Source organism: Bombina bombina, chromosome 5, assembly GCF_027579735.1.
Source record: "Bombina bombina isolate aBomBom1 chromosome 5, aBomBom1.pri, whole genome shotgun sequence".
Lineage (NCBI taxonomy): Eukaryota > Metazoa > Chordata > Amphibia > Anura > Bombinatoridae > Bombina > Bombina bombina.
Genome location: NC_069503.1, coordinates 616285516 through 616307358, shown reverse-complemented (window position 1 = coordinate 616307358; position 21843 = coordinate 616285516). Strand labels below are relative to the sequence as shown.

Here is a 21843-nt window from a genome sequence, read left to right as displayed (position 1 = left end):
CTTATCTGATTTTTCACTCAGACAAGGTAGTTCTGCGTACTAAACCTGGGTTCTTACCTAAGGTAGTCACTAACAGGAACATCAATCAAGAGATTGTTGTCCCATCCTTGTGTCCAAATCCTTCTTCAAAGAAGGAACGTCTTTTACACAATCTGGATGTAGTTCGTGCCCTCAAGTTCTACTTGCAGGCAACTAAAGATTTTCGCCAAACTTCTTCCTTGTTTGTCGTTTACTCTGGACAGAGGAGAGGTCAAAAAGCTTCTGCTACCTCTCTCTCTTTTTGGCTTCGTAGCATAATACGTTTAGCCTATGAGACTGCTGGACAGCAGCCTCCTGAAAGAATTACAGCTCACTCCACTAGAGCTGTGGCTTCCACTTGGGCCTTTAAGAATGAGGCCTCTGTTGAACAGATTTGCAAGGCTGCAACTTGGTCTTCGCTTCATACTTTTTCCAAATTTTACAAATTTGACACTTTTGCTTCTTCGGAGGCTATTTTTGGGAGAAAGGTTCTTCAGGCAGTGGTTCCTTCTGTATAATGAGCCTGCCTATCCCTCCCGTCATCCGTGTACTTTTGCTTTGGTATTGGTATCCCAGAAGTAATGATGACCCGTGGACTGATCACACATAACAGAAGAAAACATAATTTATGCTTACCTGATAAATTCCTTTCTTCTGTTGTGTGATCAGTCCACGGCCCGCCCTGTTTTAAGGCAGGTAAATATCTTTTAAATTATACTCCAGTCACCACTTCACCCTTGGTTACTCCTTTCTCGTTGATTCTTGGTCGAATGACTGGGACTGACGTAGAGGGGAGGAGCTATATGCAGCTCTGCTGGGTGAATCCTCTTGCATTTCCTGTTGGGGAGGAGTTATATCCCAGAAGTAATGATGACCCGTGGACTGATCACACAACAGAAGAAAGGAATTTATCAGGTAAGCATAAATTATGTTTTTTTTTGTATTAGAGCTCAGAAAAACTTTAACTATTTGAAATTCAGATAAAAATATGGTAGTGATACCTTTAATTCTGTCCTTAAATTAATAAATTTGATTTATTTTCTCTCCATATTTTGTAAACGTTTGTAGGTTTGCAGCCTGAAAACCATCAACACTTGCACTTTGCCATTTTTTATCTTGAAGGCTTTTGGAAGTATAACCAATCAGTGAATGTATTTCCCAAGCTGTTTTTATGTGTGGGAGCACAGTCCCAATGCTTTTCAGTTGGTTTAATGTTAAAGAATATAAATGACATCTCATCAAACATTACTATAGCTTTTATTTTCATGTAGAACTAAACATATTAAATACAGTTTTGCCCACAAAAGGTCTGAGAGAAAGCTGTTTAAATTGAAGGATAAAATAACAGAAATGCATGATAATATACAGCTCTGACACTACTGCCCACTGGCCTACACAGACAATTCACACAGGGAATAATATAAAAAGGTTTTATTCTTGTAACTATTGCAAGTCATGTAGGCACTCTAGAAAGACCTCGACTTTTAAAGGGACATAATACTCATATGCTAAATCACTTTAAACTGATGCAGTATAACTGTAAAAAGCTGACAGGAAAATATCATCCGATCATCTCTATGAAAAAAAGGAAGATATTTTCTCCAACATAGGTGTGTCCGGTCCACGGCGTCATCCTTACTTGTGGGATATTCTCTTCCCCAACAGGAAATGGCAAAGAGCCCAGCAAAGCTGGTCACATGATCCCTCCTAGGCTCCGCCTACCCCAGTCATTCTCTTTGCCGTTGTACAGGCAACATCTCCACGGAGATGGCTTAGAGTTTTTTAGTGTTTAACTGTAGTTTTTCATTATTCAATCATTTATTCTGGGTATTTTGATTTAATAATATCGGCAGGCACTGTTTTAGACACCTTATTCTTTAGGGGCTTTCCCAAAGCATAGGCAGAGTCTCATTTTCGCGCCGGTGTTGCGCACTTGTTTTTGAGAGGCATGGCATGCAGTCGCATGTGAGAGGAGCTCTGATACTTATAAAAGACTTCTGAAGGCGTCATTTGGTATCGTATTCCCCTTTGGGTTTGGTTGGGTCTCAGCAAAGCAGATACCAGGGACTGTAAAGGGGTTTAAAGCTTAAAACGGCTCCGGTTCCGTTATTTTAAGGGTTAAAGCTTCCAAAATTGGTGTGCAATATTTTCAAGGCTTTAAGACGCTATGCAACAATTAACGGCTGTAATGGATAATTCTGTCAAAAACATTTTAGCCAAAATGAACCCTTGTCAGCGTAAGCGTGGCTGCTCTGTTTTAGTTACTGAAGAGCATGACGACGCTGATATTAATATCTCTGAAGGGCCCCTAACCCAATCTGAGGGGGCCAGGGAGGTTTTGTCTGAGGGAGAAATTACTGATTTAGGGAACATTTCTCAGCAGGCTGAATCTGATGTGATTACATTTAAATTTAAATTGGAACATCTCCGCATTTTGCTTAAGGAGGTATTATCCACTCTGGATGATTGTGAAAATTTAGTCATCCCAGAGAAACTATGTAAAATGGACAAGTTCCTAGAGGTGCCGGGGCTCCCAGAAGCTTTTCCTATACCCAAGCGGGTGGCGGACATTGTTAATAAAGAATGGGAAAGGCCCGGTATTCCTTTCGTCCCTCCCCCCATATTTAAAAAGTTGTTTCCTATGGTCGACCCCAGAAAGGACTTATGGCAGTCAGTCCCCAAGGTCGAGGGAGCGGTTTCTACTTTAAACAAACGCACCACTATTCCCATAGAGGATAGTTGTGCTTTCAAAGATCCTATGGATAAAAAATTAGAAGGTTTGCTTAAAAAGATGTTTGTTCAGCAGGGTTACCTTCTACAACCCATTTCATGCATTGTCCCTGTCACTACAGCCGCATATTTCTGGTTTGATGAACTGCTTAAGGTGCTCGATAGTGACTCTCCTCCTTATGAGGAGATTATGGACAGAATCAATGCTCTCAAATTGGCTAATTCTTTCACTCTAGACGCCTCTTTGCAATTGGCTAAGTTAGCGGCTAAGAACTCTGGGGTTGCTATTGTGGCGCGCAGAGCGCTTTGGTTGAAACCTTGGTCGGCTGATGCGTCTTCCAAGAACAAGCTACTAAACATTCCTTTCAAGGGGAAAACGCTGTTTGGTCCTGACTTGAAAGAGATTATCTCTGATATCACTGGGGGTAAGGGCCACGCCCTTCCTCAGGATCGGCCCTTCAAGGCAAAAAATAGACCTAATTTTCGTCCCTTTCGTAAAAACGGACCAGCCCAAGGTGCTACGTCCTCTAAGCAAGAGGGTAATACTTCTCAGGCCAAGCCAGCTTGGAGACCAATGCAAGGCTGGAACAAGGGAAAGCAGGCCAAGAAACCTGCCACTGCTACCAAGACAGCATGAAATATTGGCCCCCGATCCGGGACCGGATCTGGTGGGGGGCAGACTCTCTCTCTTCGCTCAGGCTTGGGCAAGAGATGTTCTGGATCCTTGGGCGCTAGAAATAGTCTCCCAGGGTTATCTTCTGGAATTCAAGGGTCTTCCCCCAAGGGGGAGGTTCCACAAGTCGCAGTTGTCTTCAGACCACATAAAAAGACAGGCGTTCTTACATTGTGTAGAAGACCTGTTAAAAATGGGAGTGATTCATCCTGTTCCATTAAGAGAACAAGGGATGGGGTTCTACTCCAATCTGTTCATAGTTCCCAAAAAAGAGGGAACGTTCAGACCAATCCTAGATCTCAAGATCTTAAACAAATTTCTCAAGGTTCCATCGTTCAAGATGGAAACCATTCGAACTATCCTTCCTTCCATCCAGGAAGGTCAATTTATGACCACGGTGGATTTAAAGGATGCGTATCTACATATTCCTATCCACAAGGAACATCATCGGTTCCTAAGGTTTGCATTCCTGGACAAACATTACCAGTTCGTGGCGCTTCCTTTCGGATTAGCCACTGCTCCAAGGATTTTCACAAAGGTACTAGGGTCCCTTCTAGCGGTGCTAAGACCAAGGGGCATTGCAGTAGTACCTTACCTGGACGACATTCTGATTCAAGCGTCGTCCCTTCCTCAAGCAAAGGCTCACACGGACATTGTCCTGGCCTTTCTCAGATCTCACGGCTGGAAAGTGAACGTGGAAAAGAGTTCTCTATCCCCGTCAACAAGGGTTCCCTTCTTGGGAACAATTATAGACTCCTTAGAAATGAGGATCTTTCTAACAGAGGCCAGAAAAACAAAGCTTCTGGACTCTTGTCGGATACTTCACTCCGTTCCTCTTCCTTCCATAGCTCAGTGCATGGAAGTGATCGGGTTGATGGTGGCGGCGATGGACATAGTTCCTTTTGCGCGCATTCATCTAAGACCATTACAACTGTGCATGCTCAGTCAGTGGAATGGGGACTATACAGACTTGTCTCCGAAGATACAAGTAAATCAGAGGACCAGAGACTCACTCCGTTGGTGGCTGTCCCTGGACAATCTGTCTCAAGGGATGATGTTCCACAGACCAGAGTGGGTCATCGTCACGACCGACGCCAGTCTGATAGGCTGGGGCGCGGTCTGGGGATCCCTGAAAGCTCAGGGTCTTTGGTCTCGGGAAGAATCTCTTCTACCGATAAATATTCTGGAACTGAGAGCGATATTCAATGCGCTCCAGGCCTGGCCCCAGCTTGCGAGGACCAGGTTCATACGGTTTCAATCAGACAACATGACGACTGTTGCGTACATCAACCATCAGGGAGGAACAAGGAGTTCCCTAGCGATGGAAGAAGTAACCAAAATTATTCTTTGGGCGGAGTCTCACTCCTGCCACCTGTCTGCTATCCACATCCCAGGAGTGGAAAATTGGGAAGCGGATTTTCTGAGTCGTCAGACATTGCATCCGGGGGAGTGGGAACTCCATCCGGAAATCTTTGCCCAAGTCACTCACCTGTGGGGCATTCCAGACATGGATCTGATGGCCTCTCGTCAGAACTTCAAAGTTCCTTGCTACGGGGCCAGATCCAGGGATCCCAAGGCGGCTCTAGTGGATGCACTAGTAGCACCTTGGACCTTCAAACTAGCTTATGTGTTCCCGCCATTTCCTCTCATCCCCAGGCTGATAGCCAGGATCAAGCAGGAGAGGGCGTCGGTGATCTTGATAGCTCCTGCGTGGCCACGCAGGACTTGGTATGCAGATCTGGTGAATATGTCATCGGCTCCACCTTGGAAGCTACCTTTGAGACGAGACCTTCTTGTTCAGGGTCCGTTCGAACATCCGAATCTGGTTTCACTCCAGCTGACTGCTTGGAGATTGAACGCTTGATTTTATCGAAGCGAGGATTCTCAGATTCTGTGATCGATACTCTTGTTCAGGCCAGAAAGCCTGTGACTAGAAAGATTTACCACAAAATTTGGAAAAAATATATCTGTTGGTGTGAATCTAAAGGATTCCCTTGGGACAAGGTTAAGATTCCTAGGATTCTATCCTTCCTTCAAGAAGGATTGGAAAAAGGATTATCTGCAAGTTCCCTGAAGGGACAGATTTCTGCCTTGTCGGTATTACTTCACAAAAAGCTGGCAGCTGTGCCAGATGTTCAAGCCTTTGTTCAGGCTCTGGTTAGAATCAAGCCTGTTTACAAACCTTTGACTCCTCCTTGGAGTCTCAATTTAGTTCTTTCAGTTCTTCAGGGGGTTCCGTTTGAACCCTTACATTCCGTTGATATTAAGTTATTATCTTGGAAAGTTTTGTTTTTAGTTGCGATTTCTTCTGCTAGAAGAGTCTCAGAATTATCTGCTCTGCAGTGTTCTCCTCCTTATCTGGTGTTCCATGCAGATAAGGTGGTTTTACGTACTAAACCTGGTTTTCTTCCAAAAGTTGTTTCTAACAAAAACATTAACCAGGAGATTATCGTACCTTCTCTGTGTCCAAAACCAGTTTCAAAGAAGGAACGTTTGTTGCACAATTTGGATGTTGTTCGCGCTCTAAAATTCTATTTAGATGCTACAAAGGATTTTAGACAAACATCTTCCTTGTTTGTTGTTTATTCAGGTAAAAGGAGAGGTCAAAAAGCAACTTCTACCTCTCTCTCTTTTTGGATTAAAAGCATCATCAGATTGGCTTACGAGACTGCCGGACGGCAGCCTCCCGAAAGAATCACAGCTCATTCCACTAGGGCTGTGGCTTCCACATGGGCCTTCAAGAACGAGGCTTCTGTTGATCAGATATGTAGGGCAGCGACTTGGTCTTCACTGCACACTTTTACCAAATTTTACAAGTTTGATACTTTTGCTTCTTCTGAGGCTATTTTTGGGAGAAAGGTTTTGCAAGCCGTGGTGCCTTCCATTTAGGTGACCTGATTTGCTCCCTCCCTTCATCCGTGTCCTAAAGCTTTGGTATTGGTTCCCACAAGTAAGGATGACGCCGTGGACCGGACACACCTATGTTGGAGAAAACAGAATTTATGTTTACCTGATAAATTTCTTTCTCCAACGGTGTGTCCGGTCCACGGCCCGCCCTGGTTTTTTTAATCAGGTCTGATATTTTATTTTCTTTAACTACAGTCACCACGGTACCATATGGTTTCTCCTATGCAAATATTCCTCCTTAACGTCGGTCGAATGACTGGGGTAGGCGGAGCCTAGGAGGGATCATGTGACCAGCTTTGCTGGGCTCTTTGCCATTTCCTGTTGGGGAAGAGAATATCCCACAAGTAAGGATGACGCCGTGGACCGGACACACCGTTGGAGAAAGAAATTTATCAGGTAAACATAAATTCTGTTTTACCTTAAAACTTCCTCAGGTCACCAGAGCTGTCCAGCTGCAGGTAAAAAAAGAAAGAAAAAAAAGAAATGAACTACAGCCAGTCAGTATCAACAGTGCTTAGGTCATGAACTGTTTTACTGTGATCTCATGAGATTTTACTTTACTCTCATGAGATTTCATAGTACACTTCCTTAAACTGAATAGGGAAATAACATGAGTGTGCATGAGGCTCACTCCCTTGCCTGTCCTGGTACAGACATAATGATTTGATGCTTAAAGTCCTTTGCAATGGGATGTGAATACTTAGGATATTTTGAGGTAAAATATCTTTCTTTTTTACATAGAGATGTTCAGGTTATATTTTCCATCTAAAGGGGAGGAGAGTCCACGGCTTCATTCATTACTGTTGGGAATTATGAACCTGGCCACCAGGAGGAGGCAAAGACACCCCAGCCAAAGGCTTAAATACCTCCCCCACTAACCTCATCCCAAAGTCATTCTTTGCCTTTTCGTCACAGGAGGTTGGCAGAGAAGTGTCGGAAGATTCGGAGTAGTCTCTTATGGAGGGTAGTACTCTTTGCTTTGGGACTGGAGTTTTAGTCCTGTCAGCCTTTCAGTGAGAGCCTGGGCGAAAGTTAAGAGTCCGGAGATGCAGGGAGAGTCTTTCTGCGAAACCATCCCGACTCATATTAACAGCCCCATAAGCAATTAGCGTTGTCGAGTTTCACTGCCTGCTTTTTTCACTCAAGTCTGCCAGGAGCGAGGCTACTAACCTGTCACACTTGAAGGGCTGTGTTCCTGTTCCACAGCGTAGATTCTGGTAAGATTGTTTCATTTTTTGTTACATAATAACACGGAAGACAGGGTCACTGTGTGACACCTTTTATCTTTAAAGAATCAAGGGTTAATAATAATGGAAGGGGGATTATTGAACAGGGGGGAGGGTTTACACATGATATTGTTTGTTTCATTGCTGCGTTATGTGCGAGATGAGGCTCTGGCACTGTGTGGAACTTTCAGGGAACTTATGGGAGTATTGCGCGGCCATTTTATGACGTGTTTTCTCCTTAAGCAGGGGCGTTCCTGCCAGGCATTCCATGTGACTGGGTGTGGCTATCTCTCTTCCTCTGTTGATCAGCGGCGCAGTAGACAAAACAGTTTCTGTAGTCTGGGTCATAGGAGTTGGTGAGTGCCCCGGCCATTGAAGGTGCCTATTTATTAAGTTAATCTAGTCCATAATAATAGCGCAAGCTATGGAGGACTCTGATGCGTTGGAGGGTTCTCCCTCTTTAACAAGGTCTCATTCCTGTGTTTGAAGAGGTTCTGGTAGATCAGCCTGCTCAACTATGTTCCACATGCCTTAATAAAGTTACAACATCTAAAAGCAAACTGATGTCTAGTACTACTGAGCTGTCCACCTCTGAGGGTTCCCCGTCCAGTGAGGTGTGTTCTCTGCATTCATCTCCAATTGCACATGCAGCGCCCCAGGGTCCAACCATTACTCCTGCAGGAGCGATTCGTTGGCCGTTAGATTTTGCGGATCAACTGCAAACGGTGGTTTCTAAAGGGATTTATGCCTTGCCACGTTCTGTTAAGCGCAAGCGTAGGGTGGAAATATCAGAGGCGTTATACGATGACGAGGCCCACTCTGACTCTTCGGAGGAGACCCCTACTGGGTCGGAGTCCGTGTCATCTAAACCTCTGGCTGTGGAGGAGCCTGACTTTAGGTTTAGGATGGAGAATTTGCGCTTTTTTCCTGAAGCAAATGCTGGCTACAGGGGGGTGCCTCAGGCCTTCTCAGTTCCTGTTAAGATGGCGAATATTATTAAGAATGAATGGGAGCGATTAGGTTCTTCCTTTTCTCCTTCTTCCTTTAAGAAACTGTTCCCTGTTCCGGACTCTCAGCTTGAGCTGTGGGGTACTGTCCCTATGGTGGATGGTGCTATCTCCACGCTCGCAAAGCGGACAACTATTCCCCTCGAGGATAGTCATTTGAAGAGCCGATGGCTAAAAAATTGGAAAACATGTTAAAGAAAACGTTTCGACACACAGGGTTTATTTTTCAGCCGGCAGCGACCGGAGACGCGGTTGCCGGAGCTGCGAGATATTAGTGTGAATCCCTGTTTGAAATGGTCGAGGGGGAGACTTCCATCGACGACATACAGGATAAAATTAAGGCGCTGAAGATAGCCAATTCGTTCATCTGTGATGCCAATATGCAAATTATTCACCTGAATGCTAAGGTGTCAGGTTTTTCCGTTTTAGCTCGCAGGGTTCTGTGGCTAAAGTCTTGGTCTGCGGACTTGACCTCTAAGTCAAGGCTGTTGTCCCTGCCTTTTCAAGAAAAGATGCTGTTCAGTCCAAGATTGGACTCGATCATATCAATGGTTTTGGGAGGCAAGGGAGCTTTCTTACCGCAGGATAAGAAGGCTAAGCCTAAAGGATCTACTTTTCGTCCCTTTCGTACGGACAAGGCCCAGCGCCAGCAGCCCGCAGCGAAAGTGGACCAGTCCAAGGGAACTTGGAAGCTGGCTCCTTCTTGGAACAAGTCTAAGCAGAGCAAGAAGCCCACCGAGACAAAATCGGCATAAAGGGGCGGCCCCCGACCGGTCTCCGGACCAAGTAGGGGGCAGATTGTCTCTCTTCTCACAAGCCTGGTTGCAGGATGTTCAGGACCCTTGGGTTCTGGACGTTGTCACCCAGGGTTACAGGTTAGGATTCAGATCCCATCCAGGGGCAGATTCCTCCTGTCAAACTTGTATACAAGACCGGAAAAGAGAGAAACATTTCTAGAATGTGTGAGAAATCTCTCCTCTCTAGGTGTTATCGTACCAGTACCCCAAGCAGAAAGGGGTCTAGGGTACTATTCAAATCTTTTTGTGGTTCCAAAGAAGGAGCCCGATTTTGGACCTAAAGTGTTTAAACAAGTTTCTGAGTGTTCCATCATTCAAAATGAAAACAATCAGATCTATTCTGCCCCTAGTTCAAGAGGGACAGTTCATGACAACTATAGATTTGAAGGGCGCTTGCCATCATGTGCCAATTCACAGGGACCACTTCAAGTTCCTAAGTTTTGCATTTCTGGACCAACACTTCCAGTTTGTGGCCCTTCCCTTTGATCTGGCGACGGCCCAGAGAGTCTTCACGAAGGTTCTGGGGGCGCTTCTTGCAGTGGCCAGATCCAGAGGCATTGCTGTGGTGCCCTATCTGGACGACATCCTACTCCAGGCGCCATCGCTCAAAATTGCAGAGGATCATTCGAGGGCGCTTCTTTTGCTCCAATCTCACAGTTGGAAGATCAACTCAGGAAAGAGTTCCCTGGTTCCCAGCAACAGGGTGGAGTTCCTTAGCACGATAATAGACTCTGTCCATGAATATATTTCTCACAGACCATCAATGCAGGAAGGTTGCATCCTCTTGTCTTGCCCTTCAGTCATCCTCAAGCCCCTCGGTGGCTCAGTGTATGGAGGTGATCGGGCTCATTGTCTCCAGCATAGACGTCATTCCATTCGCCAGGTTCCATCTCAGACCTCTTCAATTTTGCATGTTGAGACAGTGGAACCACAATCATTCAGATCTACCACAGCAGATATCCATGGATGCTTGGACTCGGTTCTCCCTCTCTTGGTGGATCCTTCCGGAGCAACTGTCCATGGGGACATCCTTCTTGAGACTGTCCTGGGAGATTGTGACCACAGACGCGAGTCTGGCAGGATGGGGAGCTGTTTGGGGTGCCAGGATGGCACAAGGAAAATGGTCCCGGGAAGAGTCCCTCCTCCCGATAAATATTCTGGAATTCCGAGCAATCTCCAATGCTCTGAAGGCATGGCCTCCTCTGGGAGCGTTCAGTTTCATCAGATTCCAGACCAACAACATAACCTCGGTGGATTACATCAATCATCAGGGGATACGAGGAGCTCCCTAGCTGTGAAGGAGGTGTCTCGGATATTGGAGTGGGCGGAGTCCCACAGCTGCTTGCTCTCAGCGATTCACATTCCGGGGGTGGACAACTGGGAAGCAGACTTTCTCAGCAGACAATCCTTCCATCCGGGGGGAATGGTCTCTTCATCCTGAGGTGTTTGCGGAGATTTGTCTAAGGTGGGAAACGCCGGAGATAGATCTTGCTGTTGGTTCCTTAAAGGGACAGGTTTCAGCATTATCAGTCTTGTTGCATAGGAGACTCGCTGAGCTCCCTGACATCCAATCTTTTGTTCAGGCTCTGTCTAGAATAAGGCCTGTCTTTAGACATTCTGCTCCCCCATGGAGCTTAAACTTGGTCCTTAAGGTATTGCATAAGGTTCTGTTTGAACCTATGCATTCCGTTGACATTAAGATTCTATCCTTGAAGGTTCTCTTCCTATTGGCCATTGCATCGGCACTCAGGGTTTCTGAACTGGCTGCCTTGCAATGTGATCTTCCTTATCTTCATGCGGATAAGGTGGTGCTTCGCACTGGTTTGGGGTTCCTTCCTAAGGTGGTGTCCAACTGTAACATCAATCAGGAAATAGTGGTTTCTTCTTTGTGTCCTAACCCTTCTTCTTCTAAGGAGAGGTTCGTAACCTGAAGTTCTATCTTCAGGCTACGAAGGATTTCAGACAGTCTACATCTCTCTTTTTGTGGTGTATTCGGGGAAACGCAAGGCGCAGAAAGCCTCTTCTACTTGAGGTGCTTGATTTGCTTGGCTTATGAGTCAGCAGGACATAAGCCTCCTCAAAGGATCACAGCTCATTCAGATACAGCTGTGGCTTCGTCTTGGGCCTTCAAGAATGAGGCCTCTATGAAGCAAATTTGTAAGGCGGCTACCTGGTCCTCCTTACACACTTTTACAACATTTTACCAATTTGACGCTTTTGCTTCTGCGGAAGCTGTTTTTGGGGGAGAGGTTTTCAGGCTGTGGTGCCCTCAGATTAGGGTCCACTTTTCCCTCCTGGTTTCATTCAGTGTCCTCTAGAGCTTGGGTATATGTTCCCAACAGTAATGAATGAAGCCGTGGACTCTCTTCCCCTTTAGATGGAAAACATAAAAATTTTGCTTACCTGATAATTTCATTTCCATCGAGGGGAGGAGAGTCCATGGCTCCTGCCCGTATCTCCGATGGGCAGACCTAAATATATTTATTTCTTCTGGCACCATTTATATCCTGATATTTCTCCTACTGTTCCTTGTTCTCCTGGCAGAATGACTGGGGGATGAGGGAAGTGGGGGAGGTATTTATGCCTTTGGCTGGGGTGTCTTTGCCTCCTTCAGTTGGCCAGGTTCATAATTCCCAACAGTAATGAATGAAGCCGTGGACTCTCCTCCCCTCAATGGAAATGAAATTATCAGTTAAGCATAATTTATGTTTTCTAGTCGGCTTTTTACAGTTATGCTGCATCATTTTCAAGTGTGTCAACATTTGGGTATCATTGCCCTTTAATTCTACTTCAAATGGGAAAACATTTAGCATAGATGGCGTGATCAGATGTACAGATAAGAATGTTGTATATTTGATCCAGTGTAATTGTGGCCATCAATATGTAGGTGAATCGACTGGACCTCTGAGAGAGGGAATTCGTGAGCATATCTTATCAATTGAAAATGGAGAGACAGATAGGAACAAAGATCTGCCAGTACCTAGACATTTTTGTTAATTGTAACAGGGAATTTGAAATATTTAAATGATATTGGTATAGCTAAACTTACTGATAGGGGAAGAGGGGGTGATATACAGAAAAATCTTTGGAAGGGAAATGGATTTAATTTAGATACTTTGACCCCTAATGGTCTCAATTTAAAAAATTGATTTATCGTTTTTTTTTTTTTTAAAATAATATACTAGCATCTGTGGCTATTTACGTATATTATGAGGACTCAATGCTTGAAGGATTTTGTTTTAGCTTTAAGCATAAAAACAGACGGCTAGATTACGAGTTTTTGTCGGTAATGGTGTGCTTGGCTAACTCAGTTTTTCCTTACCGCTCACCTACAGTAACGCTGGTATTACGGGTTTTCTTAAATCCGGCGTTAGCCGCAAAAAAGTGAGCGTAGAGCAGAATTTAGCTCCACATCTCACCTCAATACCAGCGCTGCTTACGGTAGCGGTAAGGTGGCAAAACGTGCTCGTGCACGATTTCCCCATAGGAATCAATGGGGCAGAGCCGGCTGAAAAAAATCTAACACCTGCAAAAAAGCAGCGTTCAGCTCCTAATGCAGCCCCATTGATTCCTATGAGGAAATACTTTTTATGTCTACACCTAACACCCTAACATGAACCCAGAGTCTAAACACCCCTAATCTTACACTTATTAACCCCTAATCCGCCGCCCCCGACATCGCCGACACCTACATTATAATTATTAACCCCTAATCTGCCGCTCCGGACACCGCCGCCACCTACATTTATACTTATGAACCCCTAATCTGCTGCCCCCAACATCGCCGCCACCTACATTATACTTATGAACCCTTAATCTGCTGCCCCGAACATCGCCGACACCTACATTATATTTATTAACCCCTAATCTGCCGCCCCCAACGTCGCCGCCACTATAATAAAGTTATTAACCCCTAAATCTAAGTCTAACCCTAACACCCCCTAACTTAAATATAATTTAAATAAATCTAAATAAAATTACTACTATTAACTAAATAATTCATATTTAAAACTAAATACTTACCTATAAAATAAACCCTAAGATAGCTGTAGGGTTTATTTTTATTTTACAGGCAACTTTGTATTTATTTTAACTAGGTACAATGGTTTTTAAATAGTTATTAACTATTTAATAACTTCCTAGTTAAAATAAATACAAATATACCTGTAAAATAAATCCTAACCTAAGTTACAATTACACCTAACACTACACTATAATTAAATAAATTACCTAAATTAACTACTATTAAATTCAATAAACTAAATTACAGAAAAAAAATTAAATAATTAAAAAAAAATTAAACTAATTACACCTAATCTAATCCCCCTAATGAAATAAAAAAGCCCCCCAAAATAATAAAAATCCCTACACTGTACTAAATTACAAATAGCCCTTAAAAGGGCTTTTTGCGGGGCATTGCCCCAAAGTAATCAGCTCTTTTACCTGTAAAAAAAAAAAGACAATACCCCCCAACATTACAACCCACCACCCACACACCCAACCCTACTCTAAAACCCACTCAATCCCCACTTAATAAAACCTAACACTACCCCCTTGAAGATCACCCTACTTTGAGACGTTTTTTCTGTAATTTAGTTTTTTGAATTTAATTGTAGTTAATTTAGGTAATTTATTTAATTATAGTGTAGTGTTAGGTGTAATTGTAACTTAGGTTAGGATTTATTTTACAGGTATATTGGTATTTATTTTAACTAGGAAGTTATTAAATAGTTAATAACTATTTAATAACTATTCTACCTAGTTAAAATAAATACAAACTTGCCTGTAAAATAAAAATAAAACCTAAGCTAGCTACAATGTAACTATTAGTTATATTGTAGCTAGTTTAGGGTTTATTTTATCGGTAAGTATTTAGTTTTAAATAGGAATAATTTAGTTAATTGTAGTAATTTTATTTAGATTATTTTAAATTATATTTAAATTAGGGGGGGTTAGGGTTAGACTTAAGTTTAGGGGTTAATACATTTAATATAGTTGCGGCGACGTTAGGGGCGGCTGATTAGGGTTAATAAATGTAGGTAGGTGGCGGCGATGTTAGGGACGGCAGATTAGGGGTTAATAAAATGTAACTAATGTTTGCGAGGCGGGAGTACGGCGGTTTAGGGGTTAATATATTAACGTGGTGGCGATGTCCGGTCGGCAGATTAGGGGTTAAAAAATTTATTTAAGTGATTGCGATGTGGGGGGGGGGGGGGCCCGGTTTAGGGGTTAATAGGTAGTTTATGGGTGTTAGTGTACTTTTTAGCACTTTACGTAAGAGTTTTATGTTACGGCGTTAGCCCATAAAACTCTTAACTACTGACTTTTAAATGCGGTAGGAGTCTTGACAGGAGAGGCTGTACCGCTCACTTTTTCCAAGACTCGTAATACCGGCGTTAGGCAAATCCCATTAAAAAGATAGGATACGCAATTGACGTAAGTGGATTTGCGGTATGCTCGAGTCACAGAAGCAAAGTGAGCGGTACACCTGTACCTGCCAGACTCTTAATACCAGCGGGCATTAAAAAGCAGTGTTGGGACCTCTCAACGCTGCTTTTTAAGGCTAACGCAAGACTCGTAATCTAGGCGAAAATGTCTCTGTTGTTTTCATATGATAGTAAATAAAATAGATTTTAATCAATTTTTAACCTATTTACTACATAGTTTTGATATGAATTATTATATGAGGCATTGCTGTTTATATTAACTTTATCGGTATGGATTCATTTCACAACTTTTGAATTGTATATATTATTATGCCTAAGTCCTCCAGATGCACGCTCTTGCAAGTCCTGGCACTAGCATCCTGATTGGCTGCTTAACGTCTCTTTGCAATGGGATTTAGTAGCTGAGGATTTATTTTTCTACAATGTGATGATCAAGTGATATTTTTAGTTTTTTACAATTATGCTGCATCACTTTCAACTTATGGATATCATGTTCCTTTAACTATTTTATCAATTCAATGTGTTGACATCTCCATGTGCAGTTTAAAAATAACGTATGTTTGTGCATGTGTTTATATTATTATAGTTAATGGAGTATATGTTTATAGTTTGTTTTCAGCTTCACACTCACTACACAAGTGATATGTAATGTTATTTTTTTTTCTTTTCTTTATAGATGACTTTGACAGGTTTGCAGCAATGAACCCAAACTTTGCTCAAGATTACCTTTATCCAGATCAGGTGGACTTGGCAAAGCATGTGCATAGCCAAAATGCACCTGCACCTAATGGCATATGTACAGATTTTACACCAGACAACATTGAACAGCTACAGAACAATCCTGAAGAAAAGAAGCTTAACTAACAATGGAATACATTGCCTCTCCTGGCGAGGGGTGTTTGTTTGCAGTACCTCTACTAAGGCTCTGAACATTGTTGTTCTCACCTGTTAATTATAATAAATATATATGTACCTGACTGTCCTTTACAGACTCATTTCAGATTCCATGTATCATATATTACTCAGTACAAGTTTAAATTGTTGTAAAAATCAGTTTGATCATTCTTTACCTTATTTGTTTTCTAGAAGAAAGTCTAAAATGTTAATTGCAGATATAATGCAGGTCAGTTATTGAACAACTATCTGGTCTTCTGGTCTATGTAATGATTAAATACCGTATATGCACCTTTTTATCGTATTCATGATCTCATGATGATCAATATGTCTGCCATTATTGTTGTATGTAGCTTTAAATTCCAGTTGAATTTTTCTCTTTACCGTATTTGTTTTGCAGTTTTCCGATTGCACCTCTGTATGGCACTTTGGAAATGTAAATTCTGCATTGAAACACCAAATCTAACCTGTCTCCTGATAAGATCCAACCAACACTCATTTATTTTCATGTGCTGTACAGAGTGCATGCGCAACATACAATGTCAATTTGTTTCTGTATTAGTGCACTTAAATGAACTAGTTTACTTAGGGGAACAGTTGTTTTTTTTCTTAACATCTTTAATAACTAATGGATACATTTTTTTTGGTGAGCGTTTAGTTTTATTAAATCTACAAAAACAGTACTTTGTCGAATTATACAGAGAGCAGCATTGGTGTCCTCTTTAGAGAGGTTAAACTGCTTCTCTACACAATACTCTAGTTTGCTATTTTAGGTAAATGGTTTACAAGCCTTTCATTACCTCGAAGCTGTTACGGTGATGAAGCTTAGTACATTAATAACAATAATGCTCTAATATTTTATTAGGACTTAAAATCTTCTTGAGAGCAGAAACTGTGTGATCAAATTTGATGGAAACATTTTTTTGTGAACTAAAATTGCTGTCCCGTTTAAAAAACGTTACCTAAATAATGTTCTTCTGGGTTTACTCAGCTCTTATTTTTTGATTTGTTTAGTTAATTCAATAATAAGAATAATCTATTAAATTGTTGCAAATTGCTGTTGTTAGTTTGCTGAACAAATGTTCAGACGTTATATATGATGTCAATGAAGAAATGTTTGATCTCAGGTCAATCGTGTGTTTATGATGTACACAGTGTATGCCCAGGTTCCATTTTTGAGGTCTTCATAAGCTGTGCTTTGATACCTCCTATTTCATCTCTACCTTTTTTTAATAAATGTCTCTATTGTTTTCACCGTGTGCATTCAGATGCATACAGTGCCTCCCTTTTCATACAGTAAGTGCTTAATATGGAAACGTGCAGGACCATATAAGAGAGAGTATTTTTTTAGAGTCTTCTGCAAATCCAACATAAAAAAAAACTTCAAATCGCCACGTGAACTTCTGTGGCTATGACAATAAATTCAGCACAAAACAAAAAAAGTGCTTTCTGCTTAATCATTCCAAGGGAAACTGTTGCTTTGATTTTAATTAATTGCAACAAATTTTAAGAAACAATGATGTGCCTCTGTTTGATAGGTCCATTGAAGTCCCCTTGAGTCCTAACAAACGGAACTTCAGATACTATTTGGATACACAAGTCCAAAGCTTATAATCTATAACACCTGTTCTATTTGGATGAGGGACTGAGTACCTGGAAAGGAGGCTCTGTACTGTGTGTGTATATATAAATATATATAAATATATATTAAAAAAAAAAGTTTAATACTGTAAAGGAATGTGACCACTTTTCTTGTGTAAACTACAAATGTGTGTAAACCTGGTATACAGAAAGGGGTGTATAGCAAATACACATCTTATCACTATTAACATTTTCTTAAAACAGTTATGTTTATATTGTTTTATTAAATAATTCATTCTCTACTGTAAAACTGAAAGTGTGTTTTAGTAATAGGGTTCTTTGGATCAATGTTAGAATTTATGTCCAAACTGTAGTTCAGACTTTCTAAAAGAAATAAAGTGGGCATAATATTAACATCACATTTGTTTTGCTTACTCTGTTGTAAACCCTATAAATTATACCAACACCTTGTAATAACAGTAGACTTTTTCAACATCAAAATCATAGGAATGAAATATAAATAATGAAGAAACAAGTTATGTGTGATAGCATTACCAAATATTTATAAAGTGGGTCTTTGTTTTTGTTTCAACGGTGGTGAGAGTCCACACGTCATTACTCCTGAGATTCAACTCCTGGCCCCAAGGAGAAGGCAGAGATTCCCAAAACTGAGTACTTAATTCCTCTCACCTTTTTGGTATTCCAGTCTTTCTTTTGATTCCTAGGAGAAAGGTGACAAATTTGAGGTGCTCCAGATTGTTCATTGAGAGGGGTCCTCAGACCGATTTTGTTGCCCATTTTTCCCCTCGGAGAGTTGCTACTGGAAGTTTGGAATATAGGGTTGTGACAGAATCACTTCCAGTAAGGAGTTGCATACAAGCCTGCCTCACTTTTTTGCAGCACTCTGAATTAGCAAAAGATGAATATAAGTAATTTACTGATGTACCTATAATTGTAATAAAGAGTAGGATAAAAAAAGTATATAAATGCGTTATTGTATTGATATAAATGGCTATATTTGAGCCAAATTGATAGTATCTACAAATGATTGAAATGTGAAGTTAATAAACAATAATGATATGTTTTGTGTGTTAGTTATATTTGATCCAATATATACATGCCAAATAAATATTATTCTAAATTTAAAATATATATATATATGATATCGCAGTGGTTGTTATACTATAGCAGTAAATACGTAAACCTACAACCATCCGTATGGAAAGTACCGTGACCGTGCACTAAGTATATGATATGTGTAATAGAGCTGTACCGTATTACAATAGGACCCAAGCCTAGTAGTGATACATACCATATGAAATAGGTCTATTATGCAATGATTAAACTACTAAACAGTAGAAATGCCAATAAAATGGTAATTATAATTATGGGATGGTGATCATTCATGTCTTAAACAAGCACTCTGCCGCTAATATACATAAGACAAAATATAAAAACACAATAAGCAAATGTTCAATAAAGATATAGTCCTTATTAATTCCCAATGGTGAATAAATAAACAGATGTAGTGACAATTTTCTTTAAGCAACGAGTCCCGTTGGGAGCTTACTTACACTCCTTCACCTCAATCTTATGAGGTAAGTGCCGCGTAGTGCAAGGGGAATCCCTTCCGGGTATCAGCTGCGAGTTGAAGGTTTTCTATCTTCCGACAATGTTAGCACTCTTCACCACTCGTTCCCGTGTTTATATGGCAAAAGGAGAGAAAGCAAACAATAGTGCAACTCTGTATGTAAATTTCACACTATTAAAGTAAAAGGATGTACGCTTACATTAAAAACCCTCAATAACATATGAGGTAATTCAAAGCTTATATTGCCATATACTTGTATCGCAGGAATGAGGTGTCTTAGCTAAAGAATCCTGACGCGTTTTGAAGGGATCTAACAACTTTAACCCTTCTTCCTCAGAGGTAATACATTAGCTTTGAATTACCTCATATAAACACGGGAACGAGTGGTGAAGAGTGCTAACATTGTCGGAAGATAGAAAACCTTCAACTCGCAGCTGATACCCGGAAGGGATTCCCCTTGCACTACGCGGCACTTACCTCATAAGATTGAGGTCAAGGAGTGTAAGTAGTCTCCCAACGGGAATCGTTGCTTAAAGAAAATTGTCACTACATCTGTTTATTTATTCACCATTGGGAATTAATAAGGACTATATCTTTATTGAACATTTGCTTATTGTGTTTTTATACTTTGTCTTATTTATATTAGCGGCAGAGTGCTTGTTTAAGACACGAATGATCACCATCCCATAATTATAATCACCAATTTATTGGCATTTCTACTGTTTAGTAGTTAAATCATTGCATGATAGACCTATTTCATATGGTATGTATCACTACTAGGCTTGGGTCCTATTGTAATACGGTACAGCTCTATTACACATATCATATACTTGGTGCACGGTCACGGTACTTTCCATACGGATGGTTGTAGGTTTATGTATTTACTGCTATAGTATAACAACCAGTGCGATATCATATATATATATATTTTAAATTTAGAATAATATTTATTTAGCATGTATATATTGGATCAAATAAAACTAACACACAAAACATATCATTATTGTTTATTAACTTCACATTTCAATCATTTGTAGATACTATCAATTTGGCTCAAATATAGCCATTTATATCAATACAACGATAGCGCATTTATATACTTTTTTATCCTATCCTTTATCACAATTATAGGTACATTAGTAAATTACTTATATTCATCTTTTGCTAATTCAGAGTGCTGCGCCATTAGAATCTTTTCCCTTATCCCTTCCCCTTTTATTTGTTTTGCATAATACCATCTATCAGGCGATCAGTATATAGGGCTACTGATCGCGCTTGATAGGCATTCTAAGGCTGCAATTTTTTTCACTGTTGTCTATATATTTGGGAAATTAACAGCGCCATACCTATACACATCTTTATATATATATATATATATATATATATATATATATATATATATATATATATATATATATATATTGTGCACACTCCCTATAGCACTTGCCGGTCTGTGTTATGTGTGTTGAGTTATCGTGTGTCGGGCCTCTGACTGGTGCACGCATCAGGATAATGTGCATTTCTCAGTCTGTTTAGTGTACACGTCTGGTTTCTGTTTAGTGCATGTTAACATAGCGCATGTCTGGCCTCTGTTTAGTGTGAATGTCAACATAGTTTATATTTAGCGCATCAGGATTTTTTTTTTTTTTGTCTAAAGTTATTTACTGGATAATATCAATCGGGATAGCCCATCTGCTTGTTCTAATGCAAATAGTTAATTTCTTAATTTAGATATTTTAAGAGCATTAGTATTATTCTTTCAAATTACAAGGCTTTTTTTAAGGTAATCCATTAGTTTGTCCAAGTAAATCTCAGAGGGCCACATCCATTTCTTTAGCTTTTTGGCTAAATTTCTTGATTACCAAGGTTTACTTGGAGGTGGGTTAGTTTTCTTTCTAATGGCAGTGAGAGTCCAACATTTCATTTATAACCTATGGGAAATACTTCGCCTAGCCACCAGAAGGAGGCAAAGACACCCCAAACAGAGCTTTGCAGTATCTCTCCCACTTCCCCTACCCTCTCAGTAGTTCATTGCCTCGTTTCATCGAGGTAGACAGAGGTGCTCTGCTGAAGTTTCTGATTGTAATGCTCTTAATGGATTGTTTCCTGCAATAGAGATCAGGGGAATTGTTGAACGCCATGTAATGCTCTTAGTAGAGTTTTGGTATGTGCTAGCTGCTGGATGTTGCAGGGAAGTTTCTATGCCTCTTTCAGCTTAACCATGCTATCCTCTCTTTCGGGCAAACGTAGTTACACTGATTTCCTTTTGTGTTACAGGACTCTACAGAGACAGAAAATGGGTAAATTCTGACTTTTCTTTTTACACTATCCTCTATAATGGCTTGTTGCCTAAAAGAGACAGGATTTATTTAATCAGATTGCCAACAATCTATGAAGTTTTTTTTTCTCATAGAACCCAGGCACAGTAAGGGATTAAATTGAATACCTTTATTATGCACAAAATAATAAGGCAATGCTGGGCCATACATGAGACCGCAAGATAGAGGTCATTTCAGAGGGGGCACATTAGAGCAATAAGCTCAGAAGCAGCACGTGTCCTCTGATTGGACTTGCCTTTTGGACCCACTACGCACCACTTCCAGATGATATGGGGCGGCCTGTGAAATGGGGCTATGTGGCTTTACACCCCCAGAAGCCCACACTCGCTCTCAGGCTCCCACAAAAGGAGCATTAATACCAGGATAATTTAAGATGTGTCCAGGGACACAAAAAAGACTTGTGCTATCAGAAGTTCTCTTCCTACGCATAGGGCCTGCAGCAGTGGGCGTGCTGTTGACTCCCACCGCAGGCAGTTTTGGTGCCATTCCTGCAGTGAGCAACAGCTTCAGAGCGGCTGTGTTGGAGTTTTGGCCTGATAAGGAGGTGGTTTGGCACCTCAGACAGGGCATTTAGTTACAGTAGGCTTTGGGACAGACAATTTGGGAAAATAACTGTGGGGCTCACAGGAATTT

At 41.1% G+C, this 21843-nt stretch overlaps 1 protein-coding gene across 1 annotated transcript in view; it reads left to right on the top strand.

The window, feature by feature from the left end:
- LPCAT1 (lysophosphatidylcholine acyltransferase 1) overlaps window positions 1-17699 on the top strand; it is a 451016-nt gene extending 433317 nt beyond the window's left edge. The window contains exon 14 of the mRNA XM_053714577.1: window positions 15482-17699. Within this exon, the coding sequence (XP_053570552.1) occupies window positions 15482-15669 (188 nt within the window). The 3' untranslated portion in view covers window positions 15670-17699. The remainder of the gene's footprint in view (window positions 1-15481) is intronic.
- The last annotated feature ends 4144 nt before the right edge of the window (window positions 17700-21843 follow it).